Genomic DNA, 17,085 nt, shown 5'->3' with positions numbered 1-17,085 from the left:
TCTCACCCTTTCCTAGTATATATGGAGATATATGCAACTCAATATGCACACATCTGTGTACATTTTTGTGATAAATATTTATTTGTATGTTCATCAATGTCTCTGGTGAGGTCCTCGAAGTCTTATTACAAAGGATCACTTTCCATCTGCTACAGTATGACAAAAACTTCTTCAGAAAGTAATTTAGAAAAGCTAAAGCATTGCTGAGATACCTCTATTACATACTGTATTTTGTTGAAAAACAAATTGAAAACTGCAAGACAAATGGAAGATGAATTGCTCTGCCTTTCAAATGCAAGTCAATTAACCTCCAGCAGTGAATTTAGCAAGTTGAACTCATTTAATTTTCAAAATTTTTGTCCTTGGATTTAATTTCCCATTTTAAAATAAATTATATTATTTCCTCCTGTATGTCAAAGACATCAATGTTTTTTTTAATTGTTAAACTATTCAAATAGTGATCAGATTATTTGCTCACTGCCTATATGTACATACAGAACAGTATCAGTATTCTCAATCCCTCTTTAGATACATAATATGAATGGTGTAGCAGAAGGGTAAATGACAGTATTTTTAATGTTTTTCTTTTCTCTGGTTTTCTATAAGCACATAACACCCCACCCACCTCCTAAACTTGAATAATTAATTATTGTGAAGCTCTATCCCCCACTCAGCTGTATGCCTCATCTCTAACACTTGTCCTGCAGTAGATATTTTAGACTGAATCATTTATTATTTGATAGTATGGGGCTGGTGCACAGATGAATGCAAGTTGGTCGCAATTGCTCATGTATTTCGTGCATGAAAATAAGGTCCTGATTCAGAGGCGCTCGCTATTTGCGAGCACTCGCTCTGAATCAGGGCGGATTTAAAAAAAAAAAATCCGCCTCCAGGCTGTTCGCATAGCTGTGGGTGACCATCGCGACCATCGGGCTTGCGACAAGACCCTTGTGGTAGGGTCTTGTCCACCGCAAGCCCCAGTGAACTTCCTGCTCTAATAGAGCAGGAAGTTCCCTACTGACATCACGTGTGATGTCAGTAGGGCCGCCCGCAAATTGCAGACGTTTCTTCAGGAACGCTTCTGTTTTTGCAGCCACCCCCCGACCCACCTACAAATGGGGCGAGCTGTCGATCAACATCGACAGCCGTCCCGTCTTGTAGCGAGCTCCGGAGCGAGTAATTTCTCGCTCGCGCGTGCGAACTGCCCGACCATTGACCCGCTTGTGAGCGCAATGCGCTCACAAGTGGATCTGAATCAGGCCCTAAATACATATAGTTGCCCCTATGCAGAGTTGTACACACCTCTATGGCTGGAATGACACTATTTGCTTGGTTTAATGTACATTATTATCATCAGTGTGCACTTGCACCAGATGTATCCAAGGTGCAAACGATCCATGCGCAACTTTGCATAGACTTCTATTCTGACAACATGCCTCATTTCTCTGAGTGCGAGCACCCTGTGAAAAACCAGTTAAACGACTTATTTTGAAAATAGAGATGTTACTGAATGGTGTATTCTCTGCATCACCCGTAAATGTCTTCTCTTGGCTTCGTAGCATGCACAATGCGAAAATGTGCAAGATAAGCTCATCAATCCAACTTGCATTTAACTATGCATTGGAATATTTCTAGGTACATTTTAAGAGAGAATACATCCTATATAAAGGTGCTTATTTGCAGTTCCCAGTCCACATTTATTCTACATTTCACTGTTAAGACATCCCCATATTGTACTGATTACAATTAATTTAAAAATAACCACAATTCCTTAGCTGAAAAGCTAATGAGCAGCTGTCAACTATTGCAGAACATACAATCATCACAAAATGATGCAGTATTATGATATTGTACCTTGTCTCTAGCTCACAAAATGGTCATTTGGTAAACTGCAGTGGTTCATTTGTTTTTTAATATTGTACATGCTATTTTGCTCTTCATTACTGGTTCTGCACTTCCAAACTAATAATGGGCTTTTAAGCTTCCGCAAATAATACACTATTCCTGGTTAAAGTGCTATAAAGTGGGTGATTTCGAATTATGATTCTGTAATTTAAATGAATGCAGAGTCTCCTTCATTAAAACCTAACCTATTCTAAATTGAGGAAGCATAATGTTAATTTCAGAGAAGATGTATAACAAGTAATGTTTTATAAGTCTTTCTAGTCAATCATTTATATCATTAAGGGATCATTTACGAAAACTGGTGCTGCAAGTTTTTTCAGCCAATCTAATTCTGACTATCATTTTCTATTACAGTTTGGGAAATGAAAGTAAGCAGCTGATTGGATGCTGTGGTGCAAATCAACTTTTTCCTTTGTACCATTTTTTTTATATACCATATAAATGTGATAAAATAAATTGTCAGCTCCAGTGAGACTTGGACTGTGAATAATGCAATCATGTCTGTACAGCAATGTGTAATATGATTGGGTATACATAGTGTAAATAAAAGAATATAATAAAATATCTGCAGGTAAGAATATGTATAAAAAAACCTGACTCCTTCAGTAAAGACCAACAACTGTCATCCAAATTTGAACTGTTAAGAACCTGGACTATATTTGCTCATTTATAACAAAAAAATTTTTGGAGTCAAAATGTAATCGTTAAATAAAAATATGGGTTGATCCATGTTGCTTAGTGGTCATAAAAAGTACAGCAGTTTTATGGAAGATTGTTAGTTTGCTTAGCATCTGTTGATAGTATTTTTAGGCTTGGAGAATTCCAGGCATTTAAAGACCCCCAAACATAGCAATACATTCTCTTTACTTTAAAAACAGCAACATGTGTAACTGTTCAAGAGAAGGTATTTCATTTTTTTGTATGCTATATATATATTAAAATTTGCATACAGTCAATCACATAATCATAAATGTAAAGTCAGTACATACCTAGTATAGCCAATACCATGTCATCCTTTAGAACTTCCATTGAACCTGAGCACACCAAATAAATTGCCTGCAATGCATCTCCCTGCCGCAGTAGGTACTCTCCAGGAGCACAAAAAGATGTTTTGATATGTAGAGACAGAGACCTGAGGCAACCACGGCTAGCACTCTCAAAAAGTGATAGTTGAAGAATCTCCTTGTTCAAGTGCATGGTTATATCTGAACGTAGCTCATCTGGAAATTCTTTCAGGAGCTATCAAATACAGAGACTGAATTAATGCAGCTGAACATTTTTATATTTTATAGGCTTAGAATGCCATGAAGCTTTCAAACTTTTAGAGTTTTTACAAATCTAACTTATGGGTTTCTAACTTGGATCTAATGATAATTTAAAAGTAAACAATCTCTCAACTACTGTTATAATGAAATAAGAAATTGATTTCCAGGAAACACAGGAAAGACAGGTAATAGAATTTTGTCTTGGTAAAAATGTTACTGCATTATATACATGTAATACTTGAAAAATATGTGAAATCTGTATAAGTATAAAAGATACAGCCCACAATGAGCTGAATACAATTTAAAGTAATGGAACTTTGGAATTCCTCATATTAAAAAAACCCCCCAAAACGTAGTTCTGTTTTAATATTGATAGGAACATCCTGACATTTCATGTTTCTGTACATAGATACATTTTCAGATAGACTATACTATTTAAGAAAAAAATATTCAGTAAAACTTGTATATACACATATAACAAAAATATATATACTCATAAATATATTAAACAATTCACACAATTAATTATACTGTAACAAATTATACTTAATTTTACACAATGTTAAATCTATTTTTTCTACATAACCAGGCAATTAAAATATATTTATGACCCAGCTAATTTTTAAAGTTTGATCTTTGCCTGTATTTTTGCTTTACTAAGGCGATATATAGATTTCAATTGATAGTATACTGGTATATATATATATATATATATATATATATATATATATATATATATACATATATCTTTATATTTTTCATTCCACAATATTGGGAAAAATAAAGAGAATTACAAAAAAAATAATTTTAGCAAAATTTACATTTGTGTAATATTCACACAATCAATACCTACCAAATAATGGACTTTCTAAGTCTAATGATACCGTATGTGTACTGTATAGTGTATTTTAAAATTGAAGCAATAATAAGGTGAAAACTAAAACTTTATAAGTTTTTGTTTCATTTACTAAATAATAATAATAATAATAATAATAATAATAATAATAATTGTTATTATTATTATTATTATGAACTTGGGAAGACATGGTTGGTTTGATGCATGTCCTTTTTTCACCAGTACTAAATGAGTCAGTGTAAACTGAATTTAATATAGCAGGTACTATTAGCCAAAAGAGAGCATAATCCATCACGGCCAAGCTATATTAAAGTTGCCTGCAGAATCACTGTTTACACAATGTGTGTAGTGTGTGTACATGATGGGGTAGAATTAATGAAGGACACTTTGTTAAAATGTATAATTTTTGGCAATTTTTGCAGTGTGTTTTAAAAAGGTAATTTTTAAAGACAAAGCTAAATTCATACTTGCCTAAATTTTAGGCATCCTTCTAAGGTCCAAACTTGAAGTACAGGGTGAGCAGGGGGCATTGTTAAGCAGTTCATGTTATCTTGTTTCCTGCAGCAGTCACCATCTTTTTGTTAATGGAATCTCGTAAACAAGCAAGCAAATGTATTTACTTTTAACTTATTACTTTCTAATTACTTCTGCTACACGGGAGGTTTCTGTCCTCCCTGAGCTCGCCTTAGGACATCTGCGTTACGGTTTGACATGTGTACTGCCCCAGTCAAATTCCCCACCTGCCACTCTCCCCGGAGCTAGATTTTTGATTTCGGACATTATCTTGAGGACAATTGACAGTAAAATACAGTGAATGGCTAACAACATTATTGCATAGTACAAATTTAAATTTTGCTTATGTAGACATGCACTGTAGTATCTGTTAACAATTCATGGGATGAGAATTGTTTGATTTATGTCAAGAAATTTGCTTATGCTGTGTATATGCTGAATTGACCTTTTTTACTAAAGGGCTATGTTTAATGTACACTATACTACATACTATACTACATAATATGCTCTAATAGTGGGTGAAATAACAGACTGTATAAGGTTCAGTCATAGTGAAATTGTATCATGCAAAGAGCCACTAGTTTCAGATTAGAAGAAACCAACTTTATATTCTATTCTAAGCATGGAGTCTAGTCCATAGGGGAAATTAAATTAAGCGTGAGGTCCAATAGGAGCCATGCGCAATGTGTCTCTATGGGGTATTACTGGCGCAAAACCTTGCTTATTTTTACTATCATCACAAGATTAAATGATGTTTCTGTACCATAATATCGAGAATTGTTCACAGAAGCACATCATGAGAGGTCGCACGTGGGGTCACGAAGGAGGGGTTGCGGTAGCCAGTGGCAGGCGCATGCGCAGACACAGTGTCCCTGTATTTTTTCCAAAAAATACAGGGAGGAGTGTCCCTGCAAGGGATTTTTGATAAATCCCTGTGATATTTCCAAAATTTGCAATGCGAAATATCACACTACAGCCGCATCTTAAATGCGGAATGTAGTAAATAGAGCCCATAGTCACCAATTTCCTAAAACAAAAAAATAGACATTCATTTTGAAAAAAAAACTATTTGTGCAATTATTTTCTATGATAGTGAATTCAATTGTCACGGCAGCATCCCCTGCAGCTGAAGTAAATATTGTATGTGTACAGTATATCTCACACTGTGATCATTTGGCAATCTTCATTTAATTTATTTTAATGTCTAATTAGTATTTGCATGATTATTGTGAACTGATTCTTAATTATTTTATTGCTGTTATTGTTAATGAAGAGCAACACCAGCTACACCTGAATTAGCTAATTTAAAAATCAGAGGAAATAGATTTCCATGTACTGTATATTTTAATTTGAAACAGTGGAAATTACTTTGATTAAATTTAAGTACAGTATGAGTCCTTTACTTCCAAAACATTCTTGTGTCTCAAAGGATCTTCTACATTGGTGACAGTATTACTGATTTCTAGATCAAAAGTACAGTAAGTACATTCTACGTATATACTACAACCATTACTCTACAGGAAAATTGTGCTGCAACATTATAACATGGATATATGGTCATAATAACAATGTGAAATATAGTGGGGGGTTCATAGCAAATGTGTTAAAATTATTTGGAGGTATTAGAAATATTTTAAATATAAAAACAGCCATTACAAGTATTACATTTACAAAGGGGGTCATTATAAATATTTTGGAGATGAAGGAGTCCCTAAGACAGACTTTAAATATTAAAGGGATTGAAATTATTATATTTTACAAATGCCAGGGCAAACATTTTATGTGTAGCAATAAAAGGGAAATGTGAAGGGGAGGGAGATTTTTACAGTAGCAATGGTAATTTCCAATTAAATGCATTGTGCTTAAGATAAACTACAGACAATTTAGGGGATTCAAAACTGTCACTGAACATTACTGGCAATTTCACTTTAGTCCCTACAAACTGCTGGATAATAAATCAATACTGGTTCTAAAAGATATTGATAATGCTTTCCTGTGAAACAAAAAATGCCACACTCAAGGGTACATGTGCAACCGCAGAGTACCAGAGGAACTGTTCTTGCACTAAATATATTAAATGTATTTTTATCATATGCATTTATTCACCTAGAGGAATTTAAATATTGGCACTATCTCAGTAAAATACCCTCAAATACACTGCAATTAGAAAAGGTGAACCAAATCAGCATTTATTATTGGGAGGCCAGCTGTAACAGAAAAATAATGCTGTTTCATTCACTTTGATAATGATAATATTTTCAACAGATAACTTAGTATAGTCTGTCTTTTGTGGAACCTTTCATCTTTGAATGGGATATTTGGAGCCCCAAATTATGGTTGTATATATTCAGGGACGGATTGGCCGTTATATTCAGCGGGATAAATCCCGGTGGGCCGATTGGTCAGTGGGGCCGCTTGTGATCTGTGGCCCCGCCCCCCTGATTCACGTCACAGGCTGTCCCTGTGTTTGCATGACAGGCAGCCCGTCGGCTGCTGTCACAGCTAGTTAAGCGGCCAGCCAGCCAGCCGGCCAGCCAGTGTCTCTGATGTGAGGCTTTCCTTTTAATCCCCACCCACCCAGGGAAGGTGCTGCTGCTTCATCACAGACAGCAAGCACCACACAGAGGAGGAGCTGGTCCGTGGCCGGCGGCGGTAAGTGAATCACGGAGGAGGAGGGGAGGGCCACCATGCCTGCCAGCCTGCCAACACCGATTGTCTCCTCTCCACTCTGTCCCCTCCACAGGTTGTGAAGTTAAACTGTAACTTCACAGCATGGGGAGGGGACAGAGTGAAGAGGAAACAATCGGGGCTGGCTGCCTGGGAGCCTCAGGGACCAGGTTAGTACAATTAGAGGGGAAGCCTCTAGCCAGGAGAGGAGACAATCGGGGCAGGGGGGGAGGGGAGGTCTTTTACCTAATTCCAGCCCCGGCACACTGCCTGAGCACATTGTTGGACAGCTGCCAGGATCTGCTCAGTCTCACAGCCAGCCCATCCCTCCACTGCTGTGTGCTGTGTGTGTGACCAGAGAGAGGAGCCCAGAAAGGTGAGTGCTAATGGTAAGGAAAGGGGGGGGAGGGGGGGGGTTGTTGTGTATATCATGAAGGCTGTGTGCTTTATGAATGCATATTAATTAAGTCTGTGTGTTGTGTGTCTGGTGTCTGTGTCAGTAAGTGTTGTGAGTACTGTCTGTGTCAGTAAGTGGTGTCTGTGTCAGTAAGTACTGTCTGTGTCAGTAAGTGGTGTAAGTGCTGTCTGTGTCAGTAAGTGGTGTAAGTACTGTCTGTGTCAGTAAGTGGTGTAAGTACTGTCTGTCAGTAAGTGGTGTAAGTGCTGTCTGTGTCAGTAAGTGGTGTAAGTACTGTCTGTGTCAGTAAGTGGTGTAAGTACTGTCTGTCAGTAAGTGGTGTCTGTGCTGTCTGTGTCAGTAAGTGGTGTAAGTGCTGTCTGTGTCAGTAAGTGGTGTAAGTACTGTCTGTCAGTAAGTGGTGTCTGTGCCAGTAAGTTGTATCTGTGTCAGTAAGGGGTAGATGTCAGTAATTATGTCTGTGTCAGTAAGTGTCTTTATCTGTGTCAGAAAGTGGTATCTGTCAGTAAGGGCACTGCGTGTGTGTGTGCGGCTATATGTGTCGTGTGTGTGTGTGTGCGGCTATGGGTGTCCCGTGTGTGTGCGGCTATGGGTGTCCCGTGTGTGTACGGCTATGGGTGTCATCTGTGTGTGTGCGGCTATGGGTGTCGTGTGTGTGTGTGTGTGTGTGCGGCTATGGGTGTCGTGTATGTGTGTGTGCGGCTATGGGTGTCGTGTGTGTGTGCGGCTATGGGTGTCGTGTGTGTGTGTGCGGCTATGGGGGCCTTGTGTGTGTGCGCGGCTATGGGTGTCGTGTATGTGTGTGTGCGGCTATGGGTGTCGTGTGTGTGTGTGTGTGTGCAGCTATGGGGGCCTTGTGTGTGTGCGCGGCTATGGGTGTCGTGTATGTGTGTGCGGCTATGGGTGTCGTGTGTGTGTGTGTGTGTGTGCGGCTATGGGGGCCCTGTGTGTGTGCGGCTATAATGGCAGTGTCTGTGTATAAAATTGCATGCAGCTGAGGGAGTGGGGTCCCAAAGTGATATCTTGCTTAGGGCCTGATAAGGTCTATATCTGCCTCTGCATGGGGGCCAGGGGGCTATTCTGTACTAGTCTGGGGGGGGTGGGAGAATGATCATCTGTCTGTCTGTGAGTGGGGGGGTTATTCTGTACTAAGAGGACATGTTCTGTCTGAGGGGGAGGGGCAATTTTGGGGATGTAGTTAATGTCCCGACGATCAGGATGCTGGCTGCCGAAATTCTGGCACCGGAATCCCAATCACCAAAAGAAGACCGGCGCCGGAATCCCGACATGACTGGGGATGCAGACGCTGGAATCCCGGCAGCTGGCATCCAAATCGCAAGGACACCGGGGCAAAGTAAGTATCATCCGCGATGGGGGGGAGGGTTAGGGTTGGGCTACGGGAGGGGGGAGGTTAGGGTTAGGCTCCAAGCAGAGGGGGTTAGGTTCAGGCACCAACAGGGGGAGGTTAAGGTTAGGCACTAAGAGGGAGGGTTAGGTTTAGGCACTTACAGGGAAGGTTAGGGTGCGGAGTAGGGAGAGTTTGTATTAGGGTACAAAAAACAAGGGTTAGGGGGTAAATAGGACAGGGGAGCAGTACTCACCATTCCCCTGTAGGGATTTGAAACAACGGGATGCTGCTGTCAGTGTACTGACAGCCGGCACCCCATCCATTGGTATTTCATACAGATTCCCTATTTTGTGCTAAGGGAGATGATCTGGGGAAGGGGCGATTTGCTGTACTAGGGGGAGATGAGCTGTCTGTGGAGATCATCTGCTGTACTACGGGGAGATGAGCTGTCTGTGGGGGAGGGTGATATTGTTTTCTAAGGGACGATCTGTCTGGGGAGTGAGGATATTCTGTGCTAAGGGAACATGACGAGAGAGAAAGGGGGCCTTCTTCTGTTACTATGTATTCTGGTTGCATGTTGATGACATTGGCTTTATTCCTACACAAACAGGCGGCTTCCGGACAATGTGATCTCCTGCATGAATAATGAATACCGACTTAAGACACTGTCTGTCCAGGTAGGATCAATTTCTCCAGAGGTTCCCTGCTGCAGAGAAATCATACAGGTAAGAAAATGCACATTCACATGCTCGCTGTGCTTAGGACTGGGGCATGGCTATCAGCTCCTGGAGCGGTGGGCATGCCCCCAGCATGATAAAATGGGCGGAGTGGCTTGCGAGCATGGCATTTTACATTAGGACACACCCCTTGCAACTAAGCCCCACCCACTTTTTCGGCCGCGCCTACGGCGCGCGCACATGGGGCCTCTTCCACAGTTTTTTCCAGGGCCACTTTAATTTCCCAATCCGCCCCTGTATATATTATACATACTTTATTATACAAGACTGTAAATTTAGTGATTGCAGAAACACTAATATGATTCTAATTAATTATATGTTGTATTGCGGGCTGCTGAGAGTGGGCCTGGGTACTGAGGAGAGCATGGAAAAATCTGGGGAGGCATGGAAAAAATAGCTTTCCAGCGCCTGTTTTCCGGCAATGTCAATGTCCCCCTTAGCAGCTAACGCTAATAATTAGTACCCCCCCTTCTCAGCACCCTTGGCTGTATTGTTGTTATCATGTTTATTAACATATATTGCATATCAGTTCCATTTGTTGGTTTACTTTTTCCATATTTTATTATATAGTGTTGGTTGATTTATCAAAAAACAAGTAACAAGAGGAGCATGTAAAATAATTATTTGGTCATGGTTCAGACTGAGTTTGTTGTATAGAACTGCCAACCTGGATTTGTGCTGACAGATGCAGAGATACAGAGTATAATATGCCACAGGTCTTCACCAGGTATCACTACAAGGAGGTTTTGGTTTCACAGGAAGTATCACAGGTTGCGGCTCTCTACCATGCTTCCAGGTGTTAAGACTGAAAAGTGGTCAAAAAGACATTTCTAATACACAGACAGACTGTGGATAAGCCAAGAAGATTGTTAGAAAGGAACATCAAAAACTAAGCTGGGTCAGGAATCCAGGAATCAATCAGGATGTAAAATATGGATGACCAGAATCTGGAAATCAGAAGCGCTAGAGCACAGGTTTTAAGACTAATACTCTGGCACAGGTCCATGCAGAGAGCATGTTTACATAATCTAAGGATCCAGAATTCAATTTGATGACCAATTCCAAAATATAATGTGATTGTCCCATTAAATCAGCCTCACATTTGTGCGCATACCCTAAACAGAGCAAGGCAATTGGAGCAGCACATAGAGAAGATACTTGATTTACATACTTTTATTTATATTAATTTACATACATATTGCCCATGAAGACCAGTATGTAAGCACATATGTGCCTGTTACAGTTCTGCATATGTGCAAAAATATGTTATTTTCCCATGAACATTTTGTTTGAAAAATGTTATTCCACTTTACTACCAACTGTTGATATGCAGTGGTGAGCTCACATACATTTGTAAATTAATCCAGAATCCAAGTGGCTTTTAGCTTTTAATCTTTTTTTTCAATAGTCCATTAATTTAAATGGGACTTTCTGCAATATGCAGAAACTTTATAAATGCAAATAGGCAATTGAATGAGTGGGGGAAGGTCCATGCATTTAACAAATAAAATTGAACAACATGGCTCTTTGAACAACTCAACAGTCCAGCCAAAGTTGACTGGTTCCTCTAAAGCATAGGAACAATGAGCATGTGGCCCTCTTGCTACAGTGAAAATTAGGGTAAACAGTCTGGACTTTTTATCACTATTAACAGAGAAACCCAAATAGGTTTGAAAGCATAGTGCTTGAGCCACTATAGGGGATGAGGAAGTGCAAAAACAGAATGCAACCGCCAAAGTCTATCAGCCTTCTGATAACATGTACTGAGACCTGAGCTTTGGGTGCCAGGGTAAAGAGGAATATTGGGCAAACTCTCATTCACCAACTGATATAAAAACAAAAAAAATCCTTTAATTCTAAGGTGCTCTTGTTCTTGTAGTCTATAGATCTTTTTCTAACGAAAAGGAATATCAATACTCCAAGGACTATTCTTGCAATAAATGGGAAATGGTCTTAATTTAAACCAATTGGTCCTCTTGTAATCCACAGGAAATGTTCTTTATTTTTGAATTCAAATCTTGATTTTGTGATCCACAGGAGAAAATAAAAAAAAATATCATTACCCCTACTGCTCCACTTGCATCCCCGCCACAATATGACTGTGAACTGAATTGGCCAGGCTACCCCTAGCAGCACAGCCAATGACAAGCAGTTTCAAACATTAGTAGTCTCTATTGAACAAACTGACAATGCTAAATGGCCTTGCTTATTTCAATGGAGTTTTCTCAAGTGCAGAACAGTGTGGGGCAGTTGTAGCAGCACACAGAGAAAGCCAGCATTAAAAATACAAGGAGAGAAAGAATGAAGGGAACATACTGGACCATGGACCTTGTAAAAGATCACCAGCCCTTGGTCTGGCGGCTTGTGGCATTTGTACTCCATAGGTATGTTTGTGCAGTTTAATGTTCAGATTTTGAACAGTTCATTCAGTATTGCTAGTTTGCTTGAATGTTATGATACATTCTTAAATTTTGTAGCATAACCAATATATTTATAGGTATGAACTTTTTCACTTATTAAGGATGTACAGTACTCACTTATTAGAATCATATGCTGTATAGAAAGAAAAAAAAGTGGTGTTAATGTACCCACCCGAACTTAGGGGATCCGAGTCAGATCCGAGTTGGCTTGGGTTTTCCCGCCTGACTCAGATCTCAAATCGAGGCAAAACATCATCAACATCAGTGTGAAAAAAATAAAAAGATTTTTTTGTATGTGCGTGTTAGCCACACCACCAGTGTGAAAATAAAAATATTTTTTTTGTGTGTGTTTGTGTTAGCCTGCCACACCACCACTGTAAAAATAAAAACAATTTTTTGTGTGTGCGTGTTAGCCACACCGCCAGTGAAAAAAATAGTCAATATTTTGTGTTAGCCACACCTGCCATGTGTAAAAATAAAACCAATTTTTTTGTGTGTGCATGATAGCCACACTTATCAGCAACATAGGTGTGCAGGGGTGCTCTGCTGCCTGTGTTGTTTATCAAGAGGCTGCTGCCTCGTTTGGGTGCTCTCCCTCCCAAGTGCCCCCCAAAAATTAATTCAATCAATCAACCTTTTTTTCTGTGTATGTGTTTGCATTACCCATGGCATCACAAACACCTCTGCTGAGATTTCCATAAACATTTTCAAAGGTGAAAATAGAGGATACGGTTTAAAAAACGGAATAAAGCAGCTAAAACTGCGTTCACTGATTATAGTGTCCCTTTACCTGAATTTCAGTGAGTCAGTGGGGCAACTCCATGCAACCCTATTCCAGAGTGCAGCTGTTCCTCCTGTAGCCTAGGTCAGAAGATGTGTAGTGAGTGTGGTGATGATATGGACTAAAATGGAGCTCACATCCACTAAAGTTGACAATGAATCCCCAAACTAACAGGGAGCGCAGCTGTAATTTATACACAACACAGGATGGGATGACGATATAGGCTTGGGTGATGGTATAATCTGGGGTGATGTATACATCATCTTCTTCACACAATATTAATTTGTCCCCACTGGGATCCGCCATTACAGGTGCTTCTGTAATTTTTGGCACGTTCATTTTGATGGGCATCATCTTTTCCAAATTTAAGTAGTCTCAGGCCGATCACTGACAAGGTTCCCGGCTGTGCTGAAAACTCTTTCTGAGTACACACTGGAAGGTGGGCAGCTCAAGTAAAGCAAAGGCAGTTTTGTGTAAAACCTTCAAATTGCCTCTTTTTTACCTGTCAATAGTTATTTACATCTCTTCATATCTGTGTCCATTGGAAAGAAAAAACAATGTCTTCATCCCTTCTGGGATGAAAATCCACTCCCAGCAAAAAGCATGGCACTTAAGACACAACGTAAGACTTAAACCTTAAATGTTGCATTTGCTGCTCTGTTCTGTTTGTCCACAATATCTGCTCTGGTTAAGTGGACAGTGGGTACAACAGCAGTTTGAACTGAAGGCCACTAACTAACTATGTTTTTTTTAATGTCCCTGTACAGGTTGGGAAATGCTTTTTCATAGGGAAAGCACTACTAGAAGTCTTCCTGGTCCCCTTCAAGGATTCTTCTGGGGCAAGGACTGATGTGAATGTGTCAAAGATTTTTTTGTAAATGCTTCCTCCCCCCCTCTCCCTCATACATTTTCTTCGGAATCAAAAAATTTAATTAAAAATTTACTACGAATCAATCCTGTCCCTGCCCTGCCTTCAACTACATACATATTCAACTCCCTCATGCCTCTCTTGAATAATAAAAACATTTGTTTCCTGATGTGCCATGTTGGAAGTTGAACTGCCACGTGTTTGTATGCTGCCCACTGCTGCCGCTTAGCTTAGTCAGCCACCTAGCTTGGTGCAAATTTTGGGCCTAAACTGGATGAAAACAATAAAGTGAGCTGTGAGGTGGTCAAAAATGACTGGAAACTAGTGGAAATAAATGTTATTGAAGTTAATAATACTGTAGAAACAAAAACAGGTCCATTTTATGTGATTTTAGCTGTTTTATGATTTTTTAAGAAAAAATCCAAAGCCAAAACCGAAAAACAAAACACGGGGGTCGGCGCACATCCCTAGTGCAGTCCCTTTTCATTACTGTGTAGTGTTGTGTGTCATAAATTTATGAAAGAGAGAAACCTGGGTTCCATGCACAAATTTATACCTCTTCCTCGCTGTAGGATTGATGCACAGTGAGACTAAATCCTGTTTGAGTAAAGTACAATTGCTCCATGCCCAGAAAAGCAGCCAAACCTATGCATGTTTGCATTATTTGGGGCTTACACCAGCTTGCATTTGCAGAGGTGTTTCAGGGTAGGGAAGGGGCAGATTCAATCAGGCCAACACCATAAAGGGCATGTACACACATATGCAGACCAACAGAGACACATATATGAGTGAGAGTCAAATCATTTTTCATAGGTGTCGAGACAGGTGCAAAATACACAATGATCACAGCTGTCATAATTAGAGAACAATTGCTGTTTGGTACATTTAATTGAAACAAAACAAATGGTTACAAATGGGATGCGGTTAATATACCGACACCTGGGATGCCGCCTGCTGGAAACCCGGTGCTGGATACCGATCAGCGTGTGAAGATTGGCGACAAAATCCCAACCTGGCTGGAGATGCCGACAGCCGACATCCCAAACGTGAGTATAGCGGGGCAGGGTAGGTGTTAGCCACAATGGGGGAGGGTTAGGTTTAGGAGCCCCATGGGACGTTAGGGTTAGGCTGCAAAAGGGAGTAGGTCAGGCTCCAGACAGGGGTGGTTAGGGTTAAGCACAACCGGGGGGAGGTTAGGCACTAAGGGGGGAGGGTTAGGTTTAGGCACTAAGGGGGAGGGTTAGGTTTAGGCACTTACTGGGAGGGTTAGGGTGCAGGGTAGGGAGGGTTAGTATCAGGCTGCAGGGAAGAAGGGTTAGGGGGTAAATAGGACAGGGGAACATTACTTACCATTTACTTTTCGGGATTGTAAGCAATAGGATGTCACTGTCAGTATATTGACAGCCGGCATCCTAACTGTCAGGATATCATACCTAACCTGTTACAAACATGTAAGTTTATTAACTTATGCTTGGGAGAACTGAAGTTGTTACCTTACTATTTACTGTATAGTATTACAGCAAAGAAGGAGAACTGTTTGTAGTGTCCATTTATATACACGCCTATGTGGCCCAGGTTGAGTTCATTGGATCTGAATAGTCCAATTGGAATGAAATGGCTTATCTAAACAAGGAAATTATGCAACATAAATGTGTGCCCAATATAACAAATTTGATAGTTAAGTTGATAGCTACAATCATCTTAATTTTGTTGGGGAGCTTCATTCAAATTATAGAGGTACACTCGAAATATTTTTTACTATAAAGAATTATTATTATTTTTTTAAAGTGGCAAAAATAATGTTGGAATTCTACAACATCAGAAAATGTAAATACACATTACCTCATGAGAATCAATCCCGTTATTAACTGACCAGTTGGTTTGGAAATATTCAAGCATTCTCTGTTTCAATTGTTGGGGAAGGTGATGAACCCGTATAAAATCCTTCAGATCCTTGGTTCTTGTGTGATAAAGGGACCATCTGGAGTACATTCGTTGGATTATAGCAGTCACGTTACCAAACACCAAGGCATGCATCAAAGCTAGACAAGAAAAAAAAAACACAGAAATCATAATTATTGCAAGTTAGTTAGTGGGATTTTAAGTTATATATATATGATTAGGAATAACTCGATGACCATAAAAAACTGTTGTTTAATTTATAATTACTTATGGTATATCTCAAGATGTTAATATAGTTTTATTAAAGTAATGTTTTACTTTGTGTCATTATTAAAAGGATTCTATGCTCCATGAATTTGATATTTACATAAGTTGACAATTGGTATCATATACTTACATTAAGCTCATATACTTTACTACTACTTTACAACGGACTGTTGTGGGCATGTAACCAGACTTCTATGCTAGTTTGTGGTGTGTGTATGGAGAAGGGACACTTTTTATGATGGATAGATTGCACCCAGCATGGATCTGGTGTAATTGCCAATACTAATGATGATGGCTGTAGACAGAAAAATAAATGGTGCAATGGTACACCTGAAGCCTTACAGATACATGCATTAGTATAAGGAAGTAAATCTGGCTCGGGTGTAGTAGGTATTTCCGCCGGACGCAGGGCCGGCAGTTCAAATCCCGACAGTGGCAGCCCGGCAAGGGTAAAAATCCTGATCATCCCTAAGATAAGTATCACTAACCTAATTCTACCCCCTAACCCTAACCCTCCCTTAGGGGTGCCTAACCCTAGCCTCCCCCAAGTGCCTAACCCTATTCCCCCTTCTAAGTGCCTAAACCTAACCCCCCTTCCCCGCTGCCTAAACGTAAGTCCCGTGGGGGGGTGCCTAACCCTAACCTCCCCCCCGGGGGTGCCTAACCCTAATCCCCCCTTCCCCTAGCTTAAACCTAACCCACCTGGTGGGTGCCTAAGTCCCCCCAGGAGCCCTAAACCTAACCCTCCCCCCTGCTGCTGCCCGCGCCTGGCTTACCTTCATTCGGTATGCCGTGCGTCAGTCTTCCGGCATCTGGTTAATGACAGGCATTAGTACCACACCGGGATTAGAAAGTCTGGAAGCCGGCGGTCGACATTTAGACTGTTGGCTTCCAAACTACATCCCATCTGGCTTCAGCAGCCATCTGCACTTGCGAACACTTTGTGTCTGAATCAGAACCATGACCTTTACATGAACAATTACCACACAATGCAAATACAAGTACATTAAAAAAACTCCAGTGACATTGGAGGCTGACTAGGATACTTGGTATTAAGTGTTCTTTCAAATGTAGGTATTAATGTGTCCAGGGTCCTCACAAGACAAGGATAACACAGAAAATGCAGCCACTTCTAAAA

At 40.2% G+C, this 17,085-nt stretch overlaps 1 protein-coding gene across 3 annotated transcripts in view; it reads right to left on the bottom strand.

Annotated features, from left to right (window-relative positions):
• Window positions 1-17,085, bottom strand: part of KCNH8 (potassium voltage-gated channel subfamily H member 8) — a 543,344-nt gene that overhangs the window by 101,159 nt on the left and 425,100 nt on the right. For all 3 annotated transcript variants that reach the window (XM_088463391.1, XM_088463397.1, XM_088463404.1), the window contains 2 exons: window positions 15,621-15,820; window positions 2,895-3,144 (listed from right to left, as the gene is read on the bottom strand). In XM_088463391.1, the coding sequence (XP_088319517.1) occupies window positions 2,895-3,144; window positions 15,621-15,820 (450 nt within the window). The remainder of the gene's footprint in view (window positions 1-2,894; window positions 3,145-15,620; window positions 15,821-17,085) is intronic.

The sequence above is a fragment of the Taudactylus pleione genome, unplaced genomic scaffold (assembly GCF_031769625.1).
Source record: "Taudactylus pleione unplaced genomic scaffold, aTauple2 ptg000053l, whole genome shotgun sequence".
NCBI classification, from domain to species: domain Eukaryota; kingdom Metazoa; phylum Chordata; class Amphibia; order Anura; family Myobatrachidae; genus Taudactylus; species Taudactylus pleione.
This window is presented reverse-complemented; position numbering and strand designations above follow the sequence as displayed.